The 23,461-nt window shown below is 58.8% G+C and overlaps 1 protein-coding gene across 3 annotated transcripts in view; it reads left to right on the forward strand.

The window, feature by feature from the left end:
* Positions 1-23,461, forward strand: part of SLIT1 (slit guidance ligand 1) — a 60,675-nt gene that overhangs the window by 34,941 nt on the left and 2,273 nt on the right. For all 3 annotated transcript variants that reach the window (XR_005257435.1, XR_005257436.1, XM_038141318.1), the window contains exons 5-36: positions 8,985-9,056; positions 9,196-9,267; positions 9,687-9,758; positions 10,073-10,236; positions 10,618-10,765; positions 11,271-11,342; positions 11,595-11,666; positions 11,772-11,843; positions 11,966-12,109; positions 12,234-12,397; positions 12,502-12,525; positions 12,958-13,102; positions 13,240-13,314; positions 13,541-13,684; positions 13,944-14,087; positions 14,194-14,360; positions 15,425-15,557; positions 16,452-16,520; positions 16,909-16,980; positions 17,204-17,275; positions 17,572-17,643; positions 19,159-19,322; positions 19,644-19,768; positions 19,980-20,077; positions 20,731-20,870; positions 21,029-21,122; positions 21,295-21,432; positions 21,832-22,069; positions 22,157-22,287; positions 22,379-22,533; positions 22,604-22,892; positions 23,213-23,424. Coding sequence is in view for 1 of the 3 variants with exons in the window: in XM_038141318.1 (XP_037997246.1) it covers positions 8,985-9,056; positions 9,196-9,267; positions 9,687-9,758; positions 10,073-10,236; positions 10,618-10,765; positions 11,271-11,342; positions 11,595-11,666; positions 11,772-11,843; positions 11,966-12,109; positions 12,234-12,397; positions 12,502-12,525; positions 12,958-13,102; positions 13,240-13,314; positions 13,541-13,684; positions 13,944-14,087; positions 14,194-14,360; positions 15,425-15,557; positions 16,452-16,520; positions 16,909-16,980; positions 17,204-17,275; positions 17,572-17,643; positions 19,159-19,322; positions 19,644-19,768; positions 19,980-20,077; positions 20,731-20,870; positions 21,029-21,122; positions 21,295-21,432; positions 21,832-22,069; positions 22,157-22,287; positions 22,379-22,533; positions 22,604-22,892; positions 23,213-23,424 (3,953 nt within the window). In the remaining 2 variants the exon portion in view is untranslated. The remainder of the gene's footprint in view (positions 1-8,984; positions 9,057-9,195; positions 9,268-9,686; positions 9,759-10,072; positions 10,237-10,617; positions 10,766-11,270; positions 11,343-11,594; positions 11,667-11,771; positions 11,844-11,965; positions 12,110-12,233; positions 12,398-12,501; positions 12,526-12,957; positions 13,103-13,239; positions 13,315-13,540; positions 13,685-13,943; positions 14,088-14,193; positions 14,361-15,424; positions 15,558-16,451; positions 16,521-16,908; positions 16,981-17,203; positions 17,276-17,571; positions 17,644-19,158; positions 19,323-19,643; positions 19,769-19,979; positions 20,078-20,730; positions 20,871-21,028; positions 21,123-21,294; positions 21,433-21,831; positions 22,070-22,156; positions 22,288-22,378; positions 22,534-22,603; positions 22,893-23,212; positions 23,425-23,461) is intronic.

The following is a 23,461-nucleotide window of genomic DNA, read 5'->3' on the forward strand; positions in this document are numbered from 1 at the left end:
GTGAGTGCTGAGGTGCTATGCTCTGGACAGCAGTTTCCCTCTGCAGGGTTGGGGGGCCTGGCATGCAGCCCTGTAGAAAGGGACATCTCTGTGCCTTTTATTTGCAGCATGTGGGGAACATGCTTGAAATGAGCTGAGGTATGCAGATGTGAAGCAGGCAGGTGCACAGGCTGGAGGGTAGTGTGGTAGCTGGAAAAACTTGCTTTGGTGGAAGGTTCATGCAGGGATTTCTCACTACTAGAGGGTAAGACAGAAGCAAAAACATGAAAAGAGGGAGGAGAAAAGATGTGCTGAACATGAGGGCTAAGGGGACTTGGAAGTGGTGAGAAGCAGGGATGCAGAAAAGCAGGAGGCTGTGCAGCAATGGGTTCAGTGGCTGGGTGCCTTGCTTCCCAGTGGCAGTGGGACACAGAGGCTGTGAGCCAGGCAGGTGCAGTTTTAACACTCAGTGTCCAGCCAGACGCTTGCTGGAGAGAACGAACCCTCACCCAGCAAACAGTGAGAACCGGGGTAGATGTGTCAGCCACAGAGGAGGTCCTTTTGTAGAAAATGACAGGCTGGCCGCTCCCACAGGTGGGTTGCCGGAGACTCCCCTGCTCACCCCGGGCTCTGCCAGACCACAGGGCACTGCACACAGAAGGAGCTGTGGCTCTCTCGAGGCACTTAGGGACGCGGGGGAGCTGATGGCGATGCCTTAGCCTCGTGTTAGCTCCCGTTCCTGCCGATAACGAGGTTGCAGGAACAAAGGGACACTGTGGGGAGGGGGCGGTGACAGGCACGCAGGGTTTGCAGCTTGTTATTTCACTTGTGTTTCCATTAAAGCTGCTGCTTTTAACTTGTTTCAATCTCTGAAGAGGCTCCAGGGTGTGTAGCAGATGCTTTATTCCCCCTCCCTTCCTCCCACCCTCCCTCTTTTCCTTGGCCAGCTCCCCTTGTTCCCATAGCATCCCCCTTCCCACAGCGGCCCAGTCCCGCGGCTCTGGCGCTGCAGCTCAGCCCACGCAGGAGCCGATCCTTGCTGGAGCTGGAGCGGAGCCACTGCCCAGGCGCTGCTCAGCAAAGCCTGGCCCCTGCAAGTGCCCTCCCGGCACAGATCACCCCACTCCCTGGGGACATTGCACTGCCCCCAACTTCCCCAATGCCCAAACGTGGGGCTGCTGGTGTTATCCGTAGTGCATGGAGCCACATGTCTCAGCATCCCCGGGGTGTCCCCTCAGCACACACTGACACCCGTGGTGGCACTCTTGGGTGATACCAGCCAGAGTCAATTGCTGGTATCAGCGGGTTGTGGCATGGGTCGGCAGTGTCCCTTTGAAGCCACTGAGATTTATGCATGCTCTGAAATGTTTTGCTAAATCAACACCACCACGCTGGGGCTGGGACTCCTCTCACTAACTGTTGCCATGAGCATATGTTGGCTTTTACACATGCTCTGCTTGTCTGTCCAAGCAACAAACCTCTCCAGCTTTAATGTTTTTGGAAGCATCTGCATCTCCTGGGAGGGAAAGAACCAGGGCCAGAGCCTGGGGTCAGCACTTTGGGAAGCCTGGGGAAGGCAGGGTAGTATGCATGAAACATTGCTCCTGCTCTGTTCACTTTTACACTTTACTGTGTGGACACAGTGGACAGGCGGAATTTGTTGATAGGGCTTGTGTCACTGAGGTCTGTGGTCTGAGACACTCAGCACATCATGGTGTCGAGTTGTGTTTTGCCTTGCTGCAGCAAAGGATTGTTTTGTCCTTACATATAAGGCTTGGCAAGGAAGGAGCTCTGATGCATTGCTTTCATTGGTGCTGAGAAAATAAGAAAAGAAATATTACAAGAGACCTCAGGTGGGGTCAGCTCTCCTAAGGGAAGTGATTATTTATTTTCACTTGAACCACAGTGGATATGACCTGGTGCCAAGAGATGCTGAGGGTGCTGGTTCCTTTGGGAGGACTGTCCCATGGCCTGGAATAGTATCAGCCACCATGGGTGGTATGTGAGCAGGTGATGATGTGGGTACACAGCCCTTGCACAGGGAAAGGGACACTCAGGGCCGGGCAGCCTGGGTGATTCAGAGCATAGGGACCCTGTATCCTGCAGGTGGGGACATAAGCCCTGCTTTCCAGCAGGAACGGGGTAGAGATATGCATGTAAGGGCATATAGAGGCCAAACTGCTCATCTCACTGAGGAGCAATGAGAACACAGCGCAGGAGAGGTCAGTGGGGGCTTTCAGGCTGGTGTGTTGACTAGAAGGATGGCTGGTTGTCTTAATCTCTAGGACCCCTGTAGGGACACCGCCCTGCCTTTGCACAGTGCCACAGAGATGTCTCTTGTGCTGGATTTGGTTGCTGCCAGCACCCTTGTCCCCTCTGTCTGTGCTGTCCCTGCTCCATGCACCCTTTCCCAGTACCCATCAAGGCTCTGTGTGTCAGGAGGCAGTTTCTGTGGCTGCAGGTTGCAGTCTCCCCCAGCTCACTGCGGGCTGTGGCAACCAGAGCTTGGAGGATAATGAGATCTTAATAGTCCAATTATATCCCATCGATTTACTCAGCACGTAATTGTTGGCGGCTGGGGCTGCCTCATGAACCTCTCCACTCTGGCTGCCAGCGGGGAGGGCTGTCCCACCCCGCCCAGCCTGGGGTGCTCCTCACAGCAACCAGCTGTTCCCCCTTGAACCCCTGTAGGAGCAGCGCCTCCCTCCCCCACTCACCGGCTCACTGTCCCCCCCCTTCCAGGAGGGAGCAGTGACAGGAATGACAGGCAGAGATCGGAGCCAGGATCCTGGTACCCTGCCCTGGCTGGGCATGCCAGCATGCCTGACCCCAGGCTGATGTCCCCCATACTGCCCTGGGGAGCAGAGGTGTTGTGCATTTCAGCCTGCCACTAAAACAGGCTGACAGAAGTGACTCCTGGTGGGTGGCAGTCCCTGCCAGCAGAGCAGTGGTGGAGCTGTTGTCCATGCTGCCTGCATTGGGCAGGGTGGTGCTACCAGAGATGCGCCCAGCTGGTCTCCTGGCAGCAGCAGTCAGCTCCCAAGCATCCACCTGCAGGTGTTCTTGCCACAGCAAGGCTTGGCAGGTGCATTTCTGCATTTTGCTTCTATTAATTTTCCTTTTGAGCTGACTGTGGCTCAAAGATGCATGCACTTCTAATTTGGAGGATTCACTCTTAGCTGTGATTTGAAGCTTGCCTTCATGATTGTGTCGGTCGTCTTTGTTCTAGCATTGTGAAAAGCAGTAAATAATGTTCCTTTCCCCCACACTGATGCTTTGTGCCCTGTCCCATTCCCTCCCATTTCCTCTTCTGCCCCCTGCCAAAGTGCCTTTTCCAAAAACCCCACCATGTTTCTCGTGAGTGGCAGGGGCTCACGCTGAGCCCACCACACAGCATTCTGGCTTGTTTGTAACCATGCATCAGCAGCTGCCGTCCCACCTGGTCCTGTGCAAACGCCCTGAGCCCCAGGGCTGGAGTTGCAGCAGGTGGCAGGCAGCAACAGGCAGTGGCAGGTAGCACACAGGCTGTGGCCTTGGGGACAGTGGAGTGAGATGGGCTGGGGGCACTGGGAGGTCTGTCTCATCTCCCTTGGCCAGGATGAAATGGTGCCAGCACTGGGCCAGTGGAGCCCATTAAAAATCAAACAGGGTGACATAATGCTGGGCATGCCACAAGAGCCTGAACCTGAGACAGGGCTGTGGGCTCCTGCTCAGACTGGCACTGGGGACTGGGGCAGGTGACACAGTGGACAGAATTCTGCCTTGTTGCCCTGGCGTCCTGCTAATGCAGGATGGGGTGGCTGCTCCCCATCTCCAGCAAGCAGCTCCCTTAGGGACACCCCTCCTTGGGTACTGGGTCTTTGAAGCACTGGGGATTTGTGTGCATCACCTCAAGTGGATTGTGTAGCAGCCACATGTGGGACTGTGGACATGTGGGTGACGCTTCCCCCAGCACAGGGCTGCAGATGCGGATGCTGGCACAAGCAGTGGGTGCAGCAGCTCCTGCCATGGAGTGGCAACAGGGAGTGCAGAACCCCTGGGAGACCCTGGGCAGTTCCTACTAATGCAAGTGCTGATTAGTCTATTGATTTTTTGTAATGCAGGAGTCTTACTGTCTCTTCAGTTCACCCCTTGTCACCTGTCAGGCAGTGAAGGTGGTGGTGTGAACAGCTGTCAGCCCTGTCTCTGCTCATCCCTCTGCCCTGGACAGGCTGTGCTGGGACAGACAGCATGTGCGGAGTGATCTGAGACACACCTGGTTGCTTAATAGCTGCAGGTGCCACAGTCCTTGCTGGGGAAATGTCATTTGTGCTCTGGCACAGCTGCCTCTAGCACAGCACCACCGAGGTGAGGCTGGGATCCAGGGAGCACTTGTCCCAGCGTGAAACGCCGATGCTCTGCAGGGCTGGTGGCTTTGGTTGCCTTGTCTGCTGGAGGCTTGGTGGATGCTTGCTGTGGCTGAGCTGGTGCCTGCAGGGACTGGTGTCAGCACTGGCGGAGCGGAGCTGCTGCAGCAGCGCCTGGCGTGTGGGCCAGGGGCATGCAGTGTCGTGCATTTTCATTGTGGGAGCTGTGGGCTGGCAGGGGCTGATGCCCTCATAATGAGTTTCCAGCATGGATGCTGGGGAGGAAACAAGGTAAAGAGAGGAGCAGCCCCCTGCACTTCACCCGCCTGGAGTCGGCACTGGTCCCGGGCATGCTGGCACTGCCCGGGTGGAAAGTCACTCCCCCGCCACAGCGTGGCCCGCAGGCCTCGCCGTTGTGCCTGGGACACGACACGGGCCGGGCTTCAGCTTTGGCCTGGACAAGGTGCCCCCGTGGCCGCTGACACCGGGCACGCTGGACCTCGGCACCGGCACGGGAGCCAGCCCAGCGGCGCTGCCAAGCCGGGCAGCCTGGCGAGGGCAGCGCCTTGCCGGAGGGCTGCCAGGCCGCCCGGCGCTCTTGGCAGCGGGGGGCTCGGAGGACGCGGGGCCAGCGCCGCCGGGAAGCAATTACCTCCCCGCTGCGTCCTGCCCTAATCCCCTCACACGGCGCGCAAGGAGCCGGCTCGCCAAACAAGGCTCAATCAGGTTAAAGTGTGAAGTCAGGATTAGCCAAAAGAATGAGAGCGTGGTAATAGCTCCGGCCTCCTCGCCCGGCCGCCGCAGCCCCGCTGCGGCCCCCTCCCTCCCGCCCGCCCTGCGGCCCGGCGGGCTCTTGCCGCGGAGATTAAGGCTGCCGGAGTTTGTTTGCCTGAGTGGGCTCCCCACTGGGAAGCCATGTCGAACAGTTTTGCTCGGGCGCCCCGCTAAGCGCCGGGCAGGGCGTCGCGCCGGGGGGTTGGCTCCCGCCGCCGAGCCCCTGCCAGCCCCGAGGAGCCGCGTCCCGCGCCTGGCGCCTCGCCGAGGCTCCCCGGGAACCGGCGGCAGTGGCACGGGGCCGCGGCTGCCAGGAGAGGCAGCGCCGGGCACCCCCGGACTGGCTGCGGATACCGCGCCGACAGCCGTCACACGCTCAATGGGGCAGAGCGGCCGCGCGGAAGATGCGAGCAGGGAAGCTCCTGAAATCGCCATCCCTGACCACGCCATCCCCCTCACTGCCCGGCCAGGGAGGACTTGTGTGGATATAGTCTGGCTATGAGGCTTTTAGGGGACTTGGAAGAAAAGTGGGTGCCTGCCTTCTCGCCATCACAGCTCTGGGTTGGAGCTGGCTGCTGCTGTTGTGCAGGCATTTGCTGGGTCAGAAATCCATGTGGGAGGTGAGTGTGGTGACAGAGTGTCCTCCATCACCTCCTCACCCCCTGTTATACTTTCCCTTTGCACCCCTGGGACTACCAGAGCCCTCTGTACCTTGTGGTGTGCAAGGACAGACTCTAGCTGCATGGTCCTCTGGGACCATGGCACAGGGATGGGAGGACAGTAGCACTGTGAATGGGCTGGCTGTTTGGTAAACGCCTGGATTCAACAGCCAGGTACTCCTAAACTTGGAGCTTTAGGACAATACCTGGAAGTGAAACCAGAAGAGGCAGTGAGGGTGACTGTGGCAACTCCCCCTCCTCTGCCTGTGCCCGTCCATCAGCTGGTCCCCAGCGGGGCTGTCAGACCTGCCACTGCCTGTGGTCACCACTGCAAGCTGGCACTCCACATGCCATGGCAGTGACACTGTTGTATTCGGCAGGGCATGAGGTGGCACCGATGCAGCCGCTGTGGGTGCTGCGAGTGGTACGTGGAGCGAGGAGAAGCCGTGCCATCTGCTGTTTCTTCTACGCCAAAGTGTAAAGCAAACATAGCTGGGAGCTACGAAACACCAGGAGGGAAGGGGCCGTGCCTTGTTCTAACGCCGGGGCCGAGGATTCCACAGGCAAAGCATGTGTTTGTCCTGGTGTCGTCAGCTGTGTAATTGTGCAATGTAATCTAAGCCGGTGCCGGGGCCTTGCTGAAACCCTCGCATCCAGCGTCTGTCCCTCTTGGCTTCCGTACCCCCAACGGCAGCACTTCATCGGTGACTGTCACAAAAAGCTGTGAAGGGGAGAAGCCTCGCAAAGTCAGTTGCAACCTTCTAGCAGCAATTCCCTCACAAGCTGTAAATGAGCAGCTTGGAGACAGACGCTTGTGTTTGCTCCCTGGGCGCACTGGGACTCCCATGTGCTCCAAGCAGAGAAATGGGAGCGAGCTTTCCATGGGGGAACCAAACTAATCACAGACAGGACCTGGCTGGGCAGGCAGTGCCAGAGCTGGGAGAGGGGTGCAGAGCACTGAAGTGTGATGCTCACCTCTGTCAGGGTTTAATGTTGGAGGACAGGCAGCTGCCAAGAAGGAATGCCGTGCATTGAGTGCTTTGCTAGAAAGAGTGATGAACTGCACCTGGAGGATTCATAGAATCGTAGTATGGTTTGGGTTGGAAGAGAACTTGAAGATCATCTAGTTCAAACCCTTGGCCGTGGGCAGGGATGGCACCCACTGGATAAGGTTGTTCAGTGCCCCATCCAGCCTAGCCTTGAACACTTCCAGGGATGGGGTATCCACAAGTTCTTTGGACAGCCTGCTCCAGTGGCTCACTATCCTCACAGTAAAGAATTTCATCCTTACATCTAATTTAAAACTCTGCTCTTAGTTTAAAACTGTTTCCCCCTACCACTGTCTGCCCATGTAAAAATGTTGCTATATTTTCCTAAGAGTTTTCTGAGGGATTCCTTGTGGGAGCTAAAAGAGAAAAGAGGAATTGATGCAATGCTGTCTTTTTCTGAAAGGTCAGTGCAATTCCTGGGGGTCCCCAGGCTCATTGCATCCCAACATAACATGAGGAGAAGATGTTTGTATTTGAAGGAGTGCTAGAGAGGCAGAGGCTGCTGCAGGTGTCTGCTCCTTTCCCTGTGGAGAGGGTGAGGGGACGCTGATCCCTCGTGGGCGGGTCGGGCCGGAGTTCTGGGAGTAGCCGGCGCGGTCAGGGCAGGCAGCGCAGGCAGCACGAGCAGCAGGGCAGCCTGGCAGTGCCGCCACGTGGGTGGCTGCGAAACTGCGCCTGCTGCTCGCGGAGGAGCTGGGCTGGTCCTTCTCCAGAAGCCTGGGCAGTTCCTGGGGCGGCATCTCCCTTCCACTGCCCCGGCAGTGATGCTTTGCCAGCCGGGTTTGGTTTCCCAGGAATGACCCAGAATGATGCACAAACTGCGCAGGTGGCAGTGGCTGGTGCATCACGCTGGGCTGTACAGCATCTCCTTGGTGGTCAGGCATCCCACCGGAGGGCTTGGCAAGCCCACTGTCCTTTTGTTTTCCTTTTCCTCATGCAGCTGTGCAAGTCATGCTGGTGCTTCCCTCTGGGAACATTTTCTCATTGTGTTAGTGAACTTTCAGCTGGGGTGAAGTCCCAATTTGGAGACCTCCTGGTGTTTCGCAAGCAGCTTGTGCCCATTTCTTGAACCCACTTTTTGGAGGAAATGAAGCCATGGGGAGGAACGTGGATGCTGTGCCTCCATCATGACCCAGTCCAAGTTTGGAGTGTCAACAACAAACAGGCTTTGTTATGTTGAAGCAGAGCTGGTGAGCACTATGTGTGAAGTGCTGACATTTATGGACACCCCAAACCACCTCTTGGGGCTGGGCTGGGGGTGTCTGTGTGGCCTGTGTAATTCTGGAGACATTTAATCTGTATGGGATACCCTGGTCCTCCTCCTCACTCATCCATGGACTTGCATAGGGAAAATGCTATGTTGTGCCTCAGTTTACCTCTGCCAGGAAGGAGATGGGAACTTGACCTGCTGCCGCAGGTGTGGCTGGAGCAGGACTGTACTGGCATCCCAGAATGGGAGCAGGCAATGCAGTTCCAGCCAAGTTTGGAGGAGCTGCAGACTATTAGGGTGGGAGAGGGAATGGCTGTTTGGGAGCCATGGAGAATAAATAAAACAATCAGGTCTTCCCACAGCTGAGCCAGTCTACCCAGACCCTACTTGCAGTGAGATTTGTGGTCTTCATAGTCTTTAAAAGCCAGCCCAGGCATGATAGGGGATCTGACCTGCTGCCAGCCCTGCAACACAGAGCCCTTGCTGGCTTGGCATGCCCTGGCATTACAGAGCAGGTGATTACACAGACAGTACCCTGCAGTGATGAAGTAAATAATGACCCGATTATTTGTGCCCTCTGAAGTGCAGGTCAGGCTCCATGGGAATGCCTCCTGGAGCCACTAAGTGTAATTACCAGTTAATCAGCAGGGACCTGTAATTATAGCAGTCAGAGAGTATTTAAGTATGGAGGGTTTTCCCGGAGCTGTGCCAGGCAGCTCTGCTTGTCAGAGCCAGGCACTGCAGTGCCCAGGGAGCCCCAGTCACTTTGAGCCACCATGGATGGAGCCAGACTTGCCTCAGGACAGCCAGCAGAACAGTGGTCAGCCTGAGGCCAGATTAGTTTGTCAGAGTCCCTGAGGGATCACTGAGTGCTGGGGCGTGCCCCTGCCTGTGGATGCCCTGCTCCCACAGGACATCACATTTTGCAGGCACTGCCCATTTGCCTTCCTGCCTCTTTCTTCTGCAGGGACCTGAGTGAGAACTTCATCCAGGCCATCCCTAGGAAAGCATTCCGTGGGGCCACCGACCTCAAGAACCTGTGAGTGCTGGCAGTGTTGGGCATGAGGGAGTTTGGGGTCAGGTCCAATGGCTGCAGGCAGCAGAAGTGATCAGGAGCACTGATTGCTCTCTGCCTGGGCTGTCCTAGCAATTCTCCCTTTTTTCCCTTTCTCCTGCAGGCAACTGGACAAGAACCAGATCAGCTGCATCGAGGATGGGGCTTTTCGTGCCCTGCGGGGGCTGGAGGTCCTGTAAGTGACTGGGGACAAGGCTGGAGCCTCCAGTTTGCAACCCCATGCAGGATGAGGGTGTTCTTGAGTGTCCCCCCTCACTGAGGTGCTGCGGGCACATCCCCAGCATGTCATTTCTCCGTGGGCATGAGCAGGGGCTGACCAGGGTTCTGGTACAACTGCTGCAGAGCTGTGCTCCTGGGCTTGGTCCTGCCCCTGAGGGCCACCTGGGCGCCACTGGCTGTGGAGAGGAGAAGCCTAGAAAGGACAGCAAGTCCTGCTGGGGGTTCAGGCTGTCCCCAGCCTGTAGTTCTCCATCCATTCGCCCTGTGCTAGATTGCTCCCAGGGATTAGTGCCATCTAGACCATCTCATGTGCCTATTTACAGCCTGTCTGCCCTGACCTTCTTTGCCTGTTCGCCCTTCTTTGTCTTCCTGCAGGACCCTGAATAACAACAATATCACTTCAATTCCTGTGTCCAGCTTCAACCACATGCCCAAGTTGCGGACGTTGTGAGTGCCAGGGCCGTGGTGGTGGTGGGAGTGGCCTCCTAGGCTAGAGTGGGATGTCCCCAGCTCTGCTGGTGGCTCAATAGTGCTGGGACGGCACCATGGGGAGGGAACAGAGGGGACACCCCTGCCGAGCATCCCCAAGTACTGCCAAGCAAGGTGGCCTCGGCAACTCTCACAGATGCTCTTCAGCCCCTCTGTATCTCCCTCTAAATCCCCTCAGCCTTTGGGATGAGCCAGGCTGGGGCATTCAGAGGGCAGTGGGGTGGGCAGGAGCTGTGCTGTGGCTGCTGACTGCTCCATCCATCCACCTGCAGCCGCCTGCACTCCAACCATCTCTTCTGCGACTGCCACCTGGCCTGGCTCTCCCAGTGGCTGCGCCAGCGCCCCACCATCGGGCTCTTCACCCAGTGTGCTGCTCCTGCCCAGCTTCGTGGCCTCAACGTGGCTGAGATCCAAAAGAACGAGTTCAGCTGCTCCGGTGAGGGGGCAGAAGAGGTGGTGGGTGGCAGGCTGGGACATGGGGCAGGGGAGCAAAGCTTGTGCCACCAGTGCAGCCCTGCCATGTGCCCCAGCTCGGAGCCTCAGAACCCATGCTATGGGATGGTCTCAGGTCAGCTCAGTCCTTGGTGGGGGGACAATATGGGGACAATGCCACCCTATCAATGTGACAGTACATCATTCTGTGCCTTTGGAGCTTTTGCAGGGGTTGGGGTGCACCAGGAGCTTATGCACCCACTCAAGGGTGCCATCAACTGTCCCTGCATGCTGAGCTGTCACCAGGGTCCCTTCTTCAGGCTGCTGCCACATACTGGCCTGGCTCAGCTCTTTGCAATTCCAATGCTGGCTGCTTCCCTGGCAGGACAAACGGACTCAGCACATGCCCAGCTCTGCAGCTTGTCCTCCGGCTCCTGCCCAGCCATGTGCACTTGCAGCAATGGCATTGTGGACTGTCGGGGCAAGGGGCTGACGGCCATCCCCGCCAACCTGCCCGAGACCATGACAGAGATGTGAGTATGGCCCCACACCGTCACCACCGGGCTCTGGGTGGCTCAAAGCACTGGCAATACAGGAGCAAGCCCTGCAGCTCAGCCACTCCAGAGCGGCAGGCCTTCCTTGCCCTTCTCTCACTCTGCCCAGATTTAGCCCTGGATTTAGCTGCATTAAAAATGTAAATAGAGAAATAATCTCCTTAGAGGAATCCAATTATGGTGCAGAGCCCCTGCTGGGACAGTGCTCAAAGCATGTGGGAGGCAGTAGGCACCCCTAAACCCGAGGTGCTGGGGAGAAGAGGTGCTTCCTCCACCCTAGCCACCATGGTTCCCCCACCCATGGCACCTCTCCCTCATGGAGAAAGCCCCAACCACAGGATGCAAGTTGTCTCTGGGCAGAATATTTCCACTCTTGTGGGGTAACTTACTGCAGCCTTAGGGGTCCTGCAGGCCCAGCTCTGTCAGTGGGGTTCTGGGGTTTGGCAAGGCCTAGAGCCCTCATCTCCCCCTATTCTCTTTGCAGACGCCTGGAACTCAACGGCATCAAGTCCATCCCCCCAGGAGCCTTCTCACCCTACAAGAAGCTGCGGAGGATGTAAGTGTGCAGCCTCTACCAGCTCACCTTGAACCCCAGTGCCCTTCAGCTTGCTGGCCACTGCTGAGAGCTGACAGACGTGGGGCACCTGCTGTGACAGGGGTGCCCCAAATGGCAGCACTGGGAAGGGGTCTTGGATAACCCCAGCTTTGTATATTGGGTCTTGGGGGTGGTCCCCTGGAATTAGCAGAAGGATGAGGATATGGGACAAGAGAAGAGGGGACCAGGCCACCTTCTCCCTTTGGGTTTCAGAGACTTGAGCAACAACCAGATCTCGGAGATCGCCCCTGATGCCTTCCAGGGACTGCGCTCACTGAACTCCCTGTAAGTGCCTACCCTGGTGTGGGTGGGATGGGGTGGATGCTGTACCCCTTAACCATGGCCCACATCACTCCCCCCATCTTTCTCACACCAACCTTTCTTTCCTAGGGTGCTGTATGGCAACAAGATCACGGACCTCCCTAAGGGTGTCTTTGGAGGACTTTTTGCCCTGCAGCTGCTGTAAGGCACCAGTGGCTGTGTGGGATGCTTTTCAGGGACATAGGGAAGCAGGACTGAGGTCCTTAGCACCCATGGTGCAGTGAAGGGGTGTCCCCATATTCACATCCCTCCCTCCCTGCCAGGCTTCTCAATGCCAACAAGATCAACTGTGTACGGGCAGATGCCTTCCAGGATCTGCAGAACCTCTCGCTGCTCTCACTGTATGACAACAAGATCCAGAGCCTGGCCAAAGGCACGTTCACCTCCCTGCGGGCCATCCAGACTCTGTGAGTGTCCACTCCAGCTCCCCTGGCTGGGCAGGGGAGCCTCTGGGGTAGAAGCGTCTGCAGGCCTGGAGCTGCTGACCACCCCCTGCTCCTGACGGTGTGTCACCCACTGTCCCTGGCACAGGCACCTGGCCCAGAACCCTTTCATCTGTGACTGCAACCTGAAGTGGCTGGCAGATTTCCTGCGTGCCAACCCCGTGGAGACCAGTGGAGCCCGCTGTGCCAGCCCCCGGCGCCTGGCCAACAAGCGCATCGGCCAGATCAAGAGCAAGAAGTTCCGCTGCTCGGGTGAGAGCTTCCCCAGCCCTGTCACAGCTGTCACAGGCGTCCTTGGCCCTGTCCCAGCCTGGTGTCTGTGCTCAGAGGGCTGATGTGCTTTTTTTTTTCTGCAGCCAAAGAGCAGTATTTCATCCCAGGTGAGCAGAGGAGCTGCACACACGTGCACGGTATGTGCATGGTGCCCTTTCGGCCAGGCTGCCTGCGGGGATGTTGTGCCAGAGCCCCGTGGCGTGGCCCAGCAGAACCACGCTTCATTTCCCACATGCTGGGTACCAGGATGTGTTGTGGCATCTCCCATCTTGCCATTACCTGGATGGGCACAGAGGTGTCCCCAGGGTCCAGTTTTGTTTGCAGGAGGGTGGTGGGCAGGGCAGTGCCCCGTGTACCCAGGAAAAATATCCTTGTAGATAAGCTGCTTTGGGCATGGAGAAAACTAATATGTGCACAAGGGCTGGAATGAGGGGAGCTAGGGAAGAAAATGAGACCAGGTGGGGATGTGGGAGGATTAGAGGGGGAAGGGGGAGGTGCCTCTGCCTGTGGGAACTCACACTGCCTTCACCATCACACAGGCACAGAGGATTACCAGCTGAACAGTGAATGCAACAGTGATGTGATCTGCCCCCCAAAATGCCGCTGTGAATCTGGTGTGGTCGAGTGCTCCAACCTGAAACTCACCAAGATCCCAGATCGCATCCCGCAGTCCACAGCTGAGCTGTAAGAGTCTCCTCTCTCACTCTGCCTTCCCTCCTGCAGCAGGCACATTGCTGGCACTGGGGTTTGGCTTGGGGTTTGGGCTGTACCAGGCACTTTGCAGGCATCTCTTGAGCTGTTTTCCCTGCTGCCCACTCCAGACGCCTGAACAACAATGAGATCTCCATCCTGGAGGCCACTGGCATTTTCAAGAAACTCCCACATCTGAAGAAAATGTGAGTGTTGGGCAGGCACAGCCATGTCAGGAGTGCCAAGGACTGGGAAGGCACATGGGGTCCTGATGCCAGGACAGACTGGGGAGTGAGATGGAGGGCACGTCCCAGCCTGAGGGTCCTCTGAAGGACTGGCATCACGGGGTGCTTAGTAGGATATGGGGGAGGCAGAGTTCAGGATGAGGTCAAGGCAGAGCCCTCATCCCAGCCTGCTTTTCCCTCTTCACAGCAACCTCAGCAACAACAAGGTGTCTGAGATCGAGGATGGGGCATTTGAGGGGGCATCCTCTGTCAATGAGCTGCACCTCACTGTCAACCAGCTGGAGTCTGTGCGCAGCGGCATGTTCAGGGGCCTGGACGGGCTGAGGACACTGTGAGTCCCTTCTTCTCCATGAGCACCCAGATGGGGATGTCCTTACTCCTTGCCTCCTTGCAGGGCCAGCCCAGGATGCCTTGCCCACCAGCTGGCTGCATCCAGTGCTGGGCGGGGCAGGTTTTTGCTGCTCAGGGACTTGCTCAGGCTCATTCTGCTGCCCAGCACTGAGGTGGGCACAGCCTGAGCACTGCTAAGGTGGGTTTCCCCCGTGGTGCCTGCCTGTGTTGTAGGTGCCCTTGTTCTCTTCCCTCTGCAGGATGCTGAGGAACAACCGCATCAGCTGCATCCACAATGACAGCTTCACAGGGCTGCGCAACGTCCGCCTGCTCTCCCTGTACGACAACCAGATCAGCACAATTGCACCGGGCGCCTTTGACACGCTGCAGTCCCTCTCCACACTGTATGTCCTGGGTCCCGGGGGACGCCCCCAGCCTGTCCACGCTGCTGCAGGTCCCCGTGCCTGGTGGTTGTTCAGGTGCTGCCCTTGTGCTCTCTCCTGTGTGCAGGAACCTGCTCGCCAACCCCTTCAACTGCAACTGCCAGCTGGCCTGGCTGGGGGACTGGCTGCGCAAGAGGAAGATCGTGACAGGGAACCCTCGGTGCCAAAACCCTGACTTCCTCCGGCAGATCCCGCTCCAGGATGTGGCTTTCCCTGACTTCAGGTGTGAGGAAGGTAACTTATGGGCCCTGCAGTGCCAAGGATGAGGGGAGACCAGGCTGCTCCTCCCAGGATGACACCATGCTCCTTGTCCCAGCACCATCCTTGCTGCCAGGATGTGCCTGTGGCAAGGCAGTCGCTCAGGGGGCCCCATGAATGCCCTCCCCTAATGATACAAAAGTTTCCCTTCCTGGTACTCAGCCCTTGGGCACTCAAATATGCACTCTGAAGCCAGAAGAGGAGTTTGCACCCACTGCACCTTGGGGCTTTTATATGTAGGTGGGCCCATGCTGGCAAACACTGTGCCCTGGGTGATGATAGGAGCAGAGGTGTAGGCAAAGCCCACTGGGATTCATCCTGCTCCTTCCCTTCTCAGCCTTGCACATGCACCGGAGCTGGCGGTGGGCAGATGGAGCAGACAGGGAGTGTGCGTGGGGAGAAAAACCTCTTTTTATATATTTTTTTTTAAATTTAGAGCAGCTTTTAAACCCTCTGGAAAATATTTACAAACAAACCATCCTTTCTTCTGCTTTCCCTCCTCCACCCCGTCAAAGACTGAAGGGTTGCATCCTGCGCCTTTCCTAGCAGTGCGAGATAGCATACGGTTGTCCCAGGAATGCCTTTCCCACAGGATTCCAGCATCACCGCAGGGAAGGGGAGCAATGCCAGCTGCTCTGGCTGCTCAGCATAAGCTCCATCTAACCTGTGTCTGGGAGATGGGTGAAGGAGGTTGTTTCACGAGGATTTGCAGGGCTGAGCCCCTTCTTCTGTGCCCTTATCTGTGTTGTCCCTGTGTTGTCCCCTCTCTTGCATTTTGCAAGAAAATGGTGAAAACCAGAACAGCCTTGAGCTGGCTGGTTGCATCCACACTAGTGGAGGCGATTTCTGGGTGCAGGAGCAATTCCTGCACTGCTAATTCCTGACTGATATTGCCTGCAAGACCCTGCTTTGGGGGTGAGGGAGGATGGTTGGCATGAGAGGGGAGCCATCCTAGGCCGCCACAAAGCTTTGAATCTGGCTTCACACAATACCCAAGGGCTGGACCCCGGTGACTTGGTGGCTTTCCATGCCTGGTGCAGGTAAGGAGGAGACCACCTGCATCCCCCGGCCACAGTGCCCGCAGGAATGCACCTGCCTCGACACGGTTGTCCGCTGCAGCAACAAGCATCTCAAGGCCCTGCCCAAGGGGATCCCCAAGAATGTCACAGAGCTGTGAGTAGTGGGCAAGTACCCAACCTCTCCCTCTAACCCTCCATCAACTTTACAGCTCTGGGCAAGGGGCCTCTGCTGTGGGGTTAAAGGGCAGAGACTCCTGGGCTCCTCCCCACACCCCCATCCTGTCCTGGTAGTGGGGGTAGGACCTGACCCATCCAAGGTATCCTGTCCAGCCCCACCAGCAAGTGGCTCAGCAAGAGTCTCTCTGACAATTTGGGGCTATCAAGGGTATTGTGCAAGAGGTGTTGTCACCCAGCAGCTGAGACCCTTGTCTTTGGTCCTTGGAAGAGGACAGTGAGGGACAACCTCCGGCTGCAGCTGTGATCCCCACGCAGCCACGAAGCTCAGCTGTGCATGTCAGGGCTGGATGTGCAGCTCCGTGATGCCCATCGCTGTGAAAGGGGCTCTGTGCCCATGAGGGATGGCAGCCGGTCCTGTGTGCAGGGACTGCAGGCACTGGTTGGGCACATGTATATATGCATACCACCCCCGCAGCCCCCTCCACTGTCTTGCACACTCCTCCTCTCTCTGCATCCTGCGCCATCTCTCACGTTCTCACACATGCCTCGGGAGCGGCTGCAGCCTCCCACGCTCCCGTCGGATGTGTAAACGTGGCACGTTGCTGGCTGCGCTTGCACACGTAGGCTGCTGGGAGAGTGTCCCCAGGGACATGCCTGCAAACCCGGGTGTGCTCGTGCACTCACACACCAGCTCCCCTGCCAGCCCAGGAGTCCCCTGAGAGGCCCTTGGGCCCTGGGTGCAGGAGGGAGGTGATGCTGGAGAGGCTTCTTGCAGCCTGAAGTCCATGGTGGTGCACAGGAGAAAGAGGGGGGAGAGGAAGGGATCTCCTGCTTCTCAGTCACCCTGAGGCGCTTTTGTTCTCCCTTGCAGCTACCTGGATGGAAACCAGTTCACTCAGGTCCCGGGGCAGCTCTCCACCTTCAAGTATCTGCAGCTTGTGTAAGTAGCCAGGAGCAGGAGCCCGGTCAGCTGGAGGCGCTGCTGGAACTTGTGGGTGAGGGCAGGGGCTGTCTCCATGGTGTGTGATCCTGAGGAGGCACCTGGCAGTGTGCGGGGACCCTGACATCCCTCTGTGTCCCCCCTCTGCTCTGAAACACAACTGACTGGCAGCGATGCTCAGCCTCTGGCTGCTCACCACCTGGTGCTGGGCATGGAACAGAGGGGGGACAAGTGGCATTGCTGCCATCACCTGGTGTGACAGCCCTGCTGCTCCCTTGGAGGCTGTGCTATGCTGCTGCTTGCCCCCCGTTGCAGCTGAGCAGGCTGGGGAGCAGTAAGAGGGGGCAGGGCCCAGCTGGCTCCAAGCCCTGGGGTTTCTGTTTTCCAGCGATCTGAGCAACAACAAGATCAGCTCCCTGAGCAACTCCTCCTTCACCAACATGAGCCAGCTCACCACCCTGTAAGTGAGGTCCCTGCGGAGCCACTCGGGGCTGCAGCCCAGCTGAGCTGTGCGAGCTGTTCTAGGGGACCCTGAAGACCGGGGGGTGCTGGGGACACCAGGGTCTCCACCCTCTGCCTGGCTGAAGCCGTGGTTTGAGATGGAGCTCAGACTGGGGCAGCGTGTAGCCCAGGGTGGGTTTCTTGCACCACACACAGCTGTGCTGCCTGCTTCCCTTCCGCAGGATCCTCAGCTACAACTCCCTGCAGTGCATCCCTCCACTGGCTTTCGAGGGCCTGCGCTCCCTGCGGCTGCTGTAAGTACCTGCCCTACACCCTGCTCACATCCCTGCTCAGCCCCTTCCCTGCTGCTGCCCGTGTCCCTGCGTCCCCTGTGCCCACTTGGAGCTGGGTGCATGCAAGTGGGCAGGGTAGAGGCTGCAGGAGGAGCATGAGAAGGTTCATCTGCTCTCAGAGCAGATGGTGCATTTGCAACAGTGACAGTGTGGTGAGGTCCAGTTCTGCCACCACAGCTGGACCTGTGGGGTGGGGCCACAGTCCTTGTTGCCCACCTTGGAGCCCTGGGCATTGCAGGACCTTCTGTTCTCTGCAGGTCTCTCCATGGCAACGACATTTCGAGCCTCCCCGAGGGCATCTTTGCAGATGTCACCTCCCTGTCCCACCTGTGAGTATCTCCTCCCACTCCTCAGGGCTCAGGGCTGAATGCAAGCTCCATAGACCTTTAAAAACTACTGGGCTGAGCTTGTTTTCCCTGGAGGGTGAGCTGCCTTCTCCCCTCTTCTCTGGGCTGGTACCTGTGACATGATTTGTTGGATAGTGCTGTGACCTGCTGCCCATGCTCAGATCCAGGTGTGCAGCTGAGTCTCCCAGTGCTGCTGGGATGTCCCTGTGGTCTTAGGTGGATGTGGTGTGGGGTCCTTCCCCAACCCACCAGATCTCTGGGGCTCCCCAGGATGTAGGTTAAGCCACGCAAAGTAGTGTCACAGCTGTGGGTTGGCAGGGGCTGCTCTGACACACACCAGTGTGTTGCTAGCCTTCTGCCAGTGCACTTCCCCAAAACAGCCCCCCAGGCTGTCACCAAGTATCCTCCTGCCAGCGGTGGTGTTTCAGCCCCTCTTTGAGTGGGCCTGCACCCCAGGAGCTCTGCCCTGTACCCACCACCCGGGGCCAGGGGTTAACTTTGCTCACAGTGTCTTTTTGGTCCCCTGCCTGTCTCCTAACTAAGCTGTTCCCAGCTGCCTGCTCCTGGCATCCTGGGCATCTCAGGCTGTTCCTTCAGTCTGCAAAGAGCAGCTTGATGCCCAGTCGTAGCCTCCTTGTTTTTTGGGGACCAGCACTGCTTGCTCTGCTCCAATTTCCTTTGGCTGTGCTGCCTCCACTGCAGACAGCTGGCACTGCCAGTTCCCACAGGCTGAGCTGTGCCACAGCTGGTGCTGTGGCTACTGTAAGACCAGGTTAGTCAGCCCCAGCAGATCTGCTGTCCCTACTGCCTCACCTCTGGGCTGCCATCTCCTTCTTTTGTCACATGTGTTGGTCACACCGGCCCTCCATCACTGCTGACCTTTGCAGTCCAGGAGGGCTCAAAGAGACATCCAGGCCCTCCACCTGCCACATCATCCACTGCTTCTGTACCCTTCTCTGCTGTGGAGCAGAGCAACCCTCCATCCTCCTTCTCCTTTCCCAGAGCAATTCCTTGCTTTCCCCCAGTGCTGTCCGCACAAGCTCTGGCCGTGACCCACTGCTCATTCCCACCAGCCCACACCTGTCTCTCTGTCCTGCAGGCTTGTGCAGCAGAGCCCAGGCTGGCCCTACCACTCCCATGCAGGTTCTGTTGTTTCTGCAGGGCCTCAGGGTACTTTGCCCAGTTTGCTGGCCCCAGGCAGCTTTGCCTGTGTACTGGAGAGGGACTGCCAAGAATTTCTGTGTGGGCAATGGAGGAGAGCCCCAGGGCAGAGCACGGAGCACTGCATGGGCTGTGGGTCTGGCAGCAGCGTGGTCTAACTGGACAGCATTGTGGGACTGTGTGTGTCCCAGTCCTCCCATTGTGGGCAGCACTTGTGGTGGGTCCAGAAATGGAGCACTGTTTTGCCGATCATGTGGCATCCCGGTCAAGTGACAGAGTTGTGCCCAGTTCCCTCTGTGTGGCACCAGGTGCAATTTTGCCCCTCTCCTCGTGCAGAGCCATCGGGGCCAATCCCCTGTACTGCAGCTGCAACCTGCGCTGGCTCTCCAGCTGGGTCAAGACGGGCTACAAGGAGCCAGGCATTGCCCGCTGCGCTGGGCCCCCCGACATGGAAGGAAAGCTGCTGCTCACCACCCCTGCCAAGAAATTTGAGTGCCAAGGTGAGCGGTGCCCATGCTGTCTATCCATACCCTCCCATGGGCACCCAGCAGAGCAATGCTTTGTGAGTCTGGGTGGCTCCAGGGTTTCATCTATTGAGCTGCCTTCTGGAGCAGGGGGACCAGGTTGCTTCCATCCTCTTACCTGACTGGTGGCACTTCCCTGGTGACTGAGCAAACCTGGCTGTCCCATTGCCTGGTGCAAAGTCCCTTGGACAGGCTCTGCTCCCAGCAACCCCAGAGGCTCTGCCCCCACATTGGTGCCCACAAAAGTGATCACTCCTTGCACTGATGGTCGTCTCCGTGGTGCCTCCCCTCCTACAGGCCCACCTGCCCTGAGCGTCCAGGCCAAGTGCAACCCCTGCCTCTCCAGCCCCTGTCAGAACCAGGGCACCTGCCACAATGACCCCCTTGGCTCCTACCGCTGCGCCTGTCCCGGTGGCTACAAGGTACCCTGGTCCCAGGGGTCCCCAGTGCATGGGGACGTGTCCCTGCAGAGGGCAAGGGAGCAGAGCAGGGCCTCTGCCATGCCCCTGGGGCTTGCTGCCTGTGGGGCCACCTACCCTCCCTGTGTGCCACAGCAGCCTGCTGAGCGGGATGGGGAGAGCTGGGCAGGTGCTGTGGCCCCCTCCTCGCTCCCACCTCTCCATCCTTCCCCAGGGCCGCGACTGCGAGGTGGCACTCGGTGGCTGCTCCTCCAACCCCTGTGCCAACGGGGGGACCTGCCAGCCTCAGGAGGGGGAAGGAGCTGGGTTCAGGTGAGTCCTGGACAGGACCCCATGAAAGGTGGGGGTTTGGGCAGTAGCATGGGAGACCCTGGCCTCGCATGCAGAGTTCTGATACTTCCTTTGCCTCCTGCATCTCCCTTGGGCATATAGCTGGGATATTGCATTTGTGTGGGAGCTCCAGCTCGTGTTGTCTGACTCCACTTTCCCATGCCTCCCTGCCCAAAAGGCTCCTAGGTAGAGGTCAGTGGGGGAGAGGAGACTACCATCACCACAGAAGGCATGGGAGGTAGAGGGGTTTGGGACTGGGACTGGTTGCTGTGGTCCTGGAGTCACTGCTGCTCCCTGCGGGGCTGCCTTACCCTCACACAACCGTCACTGCTCTGAATGCTTTGGGCCATTCTGGGAATCAGGCTGCAATTAGGAGCTGAAAATAGTTGGTAGGCTGGGGGTGAGGAGCCAGGCTGTGCAGCCCCTCCCTGTGCTGAGAGGTCTCTCAGCCTGTTGTCGTGGCAACACAGCATCCTCGGGCAGGCTGTGCTGCCACCCACCCCTGTGCCCAGTGTTTGACAGGAGGACACCAAACCCAGCTCTTTGCCAAGGTCCTGTGCTGGTCGTTTCGGGGCAGCCACCCCAAAATGTTCTGTTTCGTTTTCCTCCTTGACACTGCTCCGGCCCCGTGGCAGGTGCCTGTGCCCAGGGGGCTTCGAGGGCCCGAGCTGCCACACCACCAGCGACCCCTGCAAGGAGCACAGCTGTGAGAATGGGGGCTCCTGTGTGCCCAGTGCCACCAACTACACCTGCCTTTGTCCTGCCCACTACACAGGTACCTGGAATGGGGGCTAGCCATCCCCAAATGGCACAGACCTGGCATGGGAATGTGCCCAGTGCTTCCAGCCACCCATGAGGGCTGAATAGCTCCTGGGGACTGGGGCTGCTCCTCTGGTCCTGGAGCTGCTGGGCACCCCCTCTTCTGCCTTGCAGGGGAATTCTGTGAGCAGCTGCCCAATTTCTGCTCAGACGAGCTCAATCCCTGCCAGCATGACTCCACCTGCATCTCCACCAGCCAGGGGCCCAGGTGAGCCCCCTCCTCTCCAAACCACCTTTTCTGGCTGTCTGGGGGTGGATAGATTTGCTTTTTGGGGACTGCAGTGAGGGGCCATGGAGAGGGGGGGTTACAAGGGGAAGAGCAGGCACCCACTGGCGCAGGGGGAAGGAAGGGGCAGCCTCGAGCCCCCCGCCTGCCCCAGGTGTGAGTGTGCACCCGGCTATGTGGGGAGCAACTGCAGCGAGGACTTCGACGACTGTCAGGACCACCGGTGCCAGAACAACGCCCGCTGCCTGGATGAGGTGAATGGCTACTCCTGCCTGTGCACCGAGGGCTACAGGTACCACCAGGAACACCGGGGACACCTGGGGTAGCGGGGATGGTTATGTGTCACTGTGCAGAAGGGACAAGTCCTGGCTACCAGGTCTGTCCATCCATCCGTCCATCCATCCGTCCATCCATCCATCCATCCATCCATCCATCCATCCATCCTCAGTGAGAGGAAGGAGTGAGGCTGGGAGTGTGTGTCTCTGGGGGTGGAGGCTGGGGGGAGGCAGCATCGTTGAGGAGGGACCCAAAGGCACAGCTCAGCATCCAGGCATTCCTCTGATGCCAGTGTCTGGGAGAGCCTTCCCAAGGACCCCAAATCAGGGGCGTGGTGTCAGAGCCTTCTGTGGCATTGGGCAGGGTGTAGGGCTCTTTCCCAGCCCCCAGCCCAGCAGCACCCTTGGCCCCACAGTGGCCAGCTCTGCGAGATGCCGCCCCACACCGCTGGCCAGCCTGGCCTCTGTGAGCGAGCTGAATGCCAGAATGGGGCCCCATGTGTGGAGCGGGGTGCCCGCGCCCTGTGCCAGTGCCTGCCTGGCTTTGGTGGCCCCAAATGTGAGAAGCTGCTGAGCGTCAACTTTGTGGACCGTGACACATACCTGCAGTTCACTGACCTGCAAGACTGGCCCCGGGCCAATATCACCCTTCAGGTGAGGGCTAGGGGGGCGTGGGGGCATTAAAGGATGCCACTGGGGGTCTGCCCCAGGGATGTGGGCTCCCACCTCTCTCTCTGGCAGGTCTCCACGGCTGAAGGCAATGGCATCCTGCTGTACAATGGTGACAGCGACCACATGGCTGTGGAGCTGTACCAGGGCCATGTGAGGGTCAGCTATGACCCTGGCACCCACCCCAGCTCGGCCATCTACAGGTACCTGGCACCCCTTCTCCACTCACTGGGGACCTCCACCCCCATTGCTTCGGCCTGGGGGCATCCTCGGTGACCCAGCCATCCCTGCCAGTGCTGAGACCATCAACGACGGGCAGTTCCACACCGTGGAGCTGGTGACCTTTGACCAGATGGTGAACCTGTCCATCGACGGTGGCAGCCCCATGACCATGGACAACTCGGGCAAGCACTACACGCTGAATAGCGAGGCTCCCCTCTACGTAGGAGGTAGGACAGGGACCGGGTGACGGAGGGCATGGGGGGCATCCGGGTGCACTGATGGTCCTGCTCTCCCCAGGAATGCCTGTGGATGTCAACTCGGCCGCCTTCCGCCTCTGGCAGCTCCTCAATGGCACCAGCTTCCACGGATGCATCCGCAACCTCTACATCAACAATGAGCTGCAGGACTTCACCAAGACGCGGATGACTCCAGGGGTGGTGCCGGGCTGCGAGCCCTGCCGCAAGCTCTACTGCCTGCACGGCATCTGCCAGCCCTCGGGCGCCCAGGGCCCCGTCTGCCACTGCGAGCCTGGCTGGGACGGGCCCCACTGCGACCAGCCCCGCGGCGGGCCCTGCCAGGGGCACAAGTGAGTGCCCTTACCCCACTGGCTGCCCACCCTGCCCTGCGGCTGGTTCCCGGTGCTGTCGTGCCGGTCCCGTGCCATCACGGGGTGCCGTGTCGTGCCGCTGCCCTGCCGTGCCACTAGCACCGAGTTGTGCCGGGCTGTTCTGTGCTGGTGCCATGCCAGAGCCACGCCTGTGCCGTGCCATGATGGCTGTACCGTGCCAGGTGGTGCCGTGCCAGCCGCAGTACAGTGCTGGTGCAGAGCCACGCCATGCTCAGTGCTGGTGGGCTGTGCGTGCTCGTGCCACGCCAGCAGGTCCTGACAGCAGCGTATGCCCACAGGTGTGTGCACGGGCTGTGCCTGCCCCTTGATGCCCTCTCCTACAGCTGCCAGTGCCACGAGGGCTACCAGGGCGCGCTCTGCAACCAGCCTGCCGAACCACCCGACCCCTGCCGCCACCTGCCCTGTGTCCATGGCCACTGCCGCCTCACCCCAGGTGGCCAGCCCACCTGCGAGTGCCACGATGGCTACACCGGAGCCCTCTGTGACCAAGGTAGGTGCTGAGGAGCTGGGTGTCCAGGGAAGGCAGC

Source organism: Motacilla alba, chromosome 6 (assembly GCF_015832195.1).
Source record: "Motacilla alba alba isolate MOTALB_02 chromosome 6, Motacilla_alba_V1.0_pri, whole genome shotgun sequence".
NCBI lineage: Eukaryota > Metazoa > Chordata > Aves > Passeriformes > Motacillidae > Motacilla > Motacilla alba.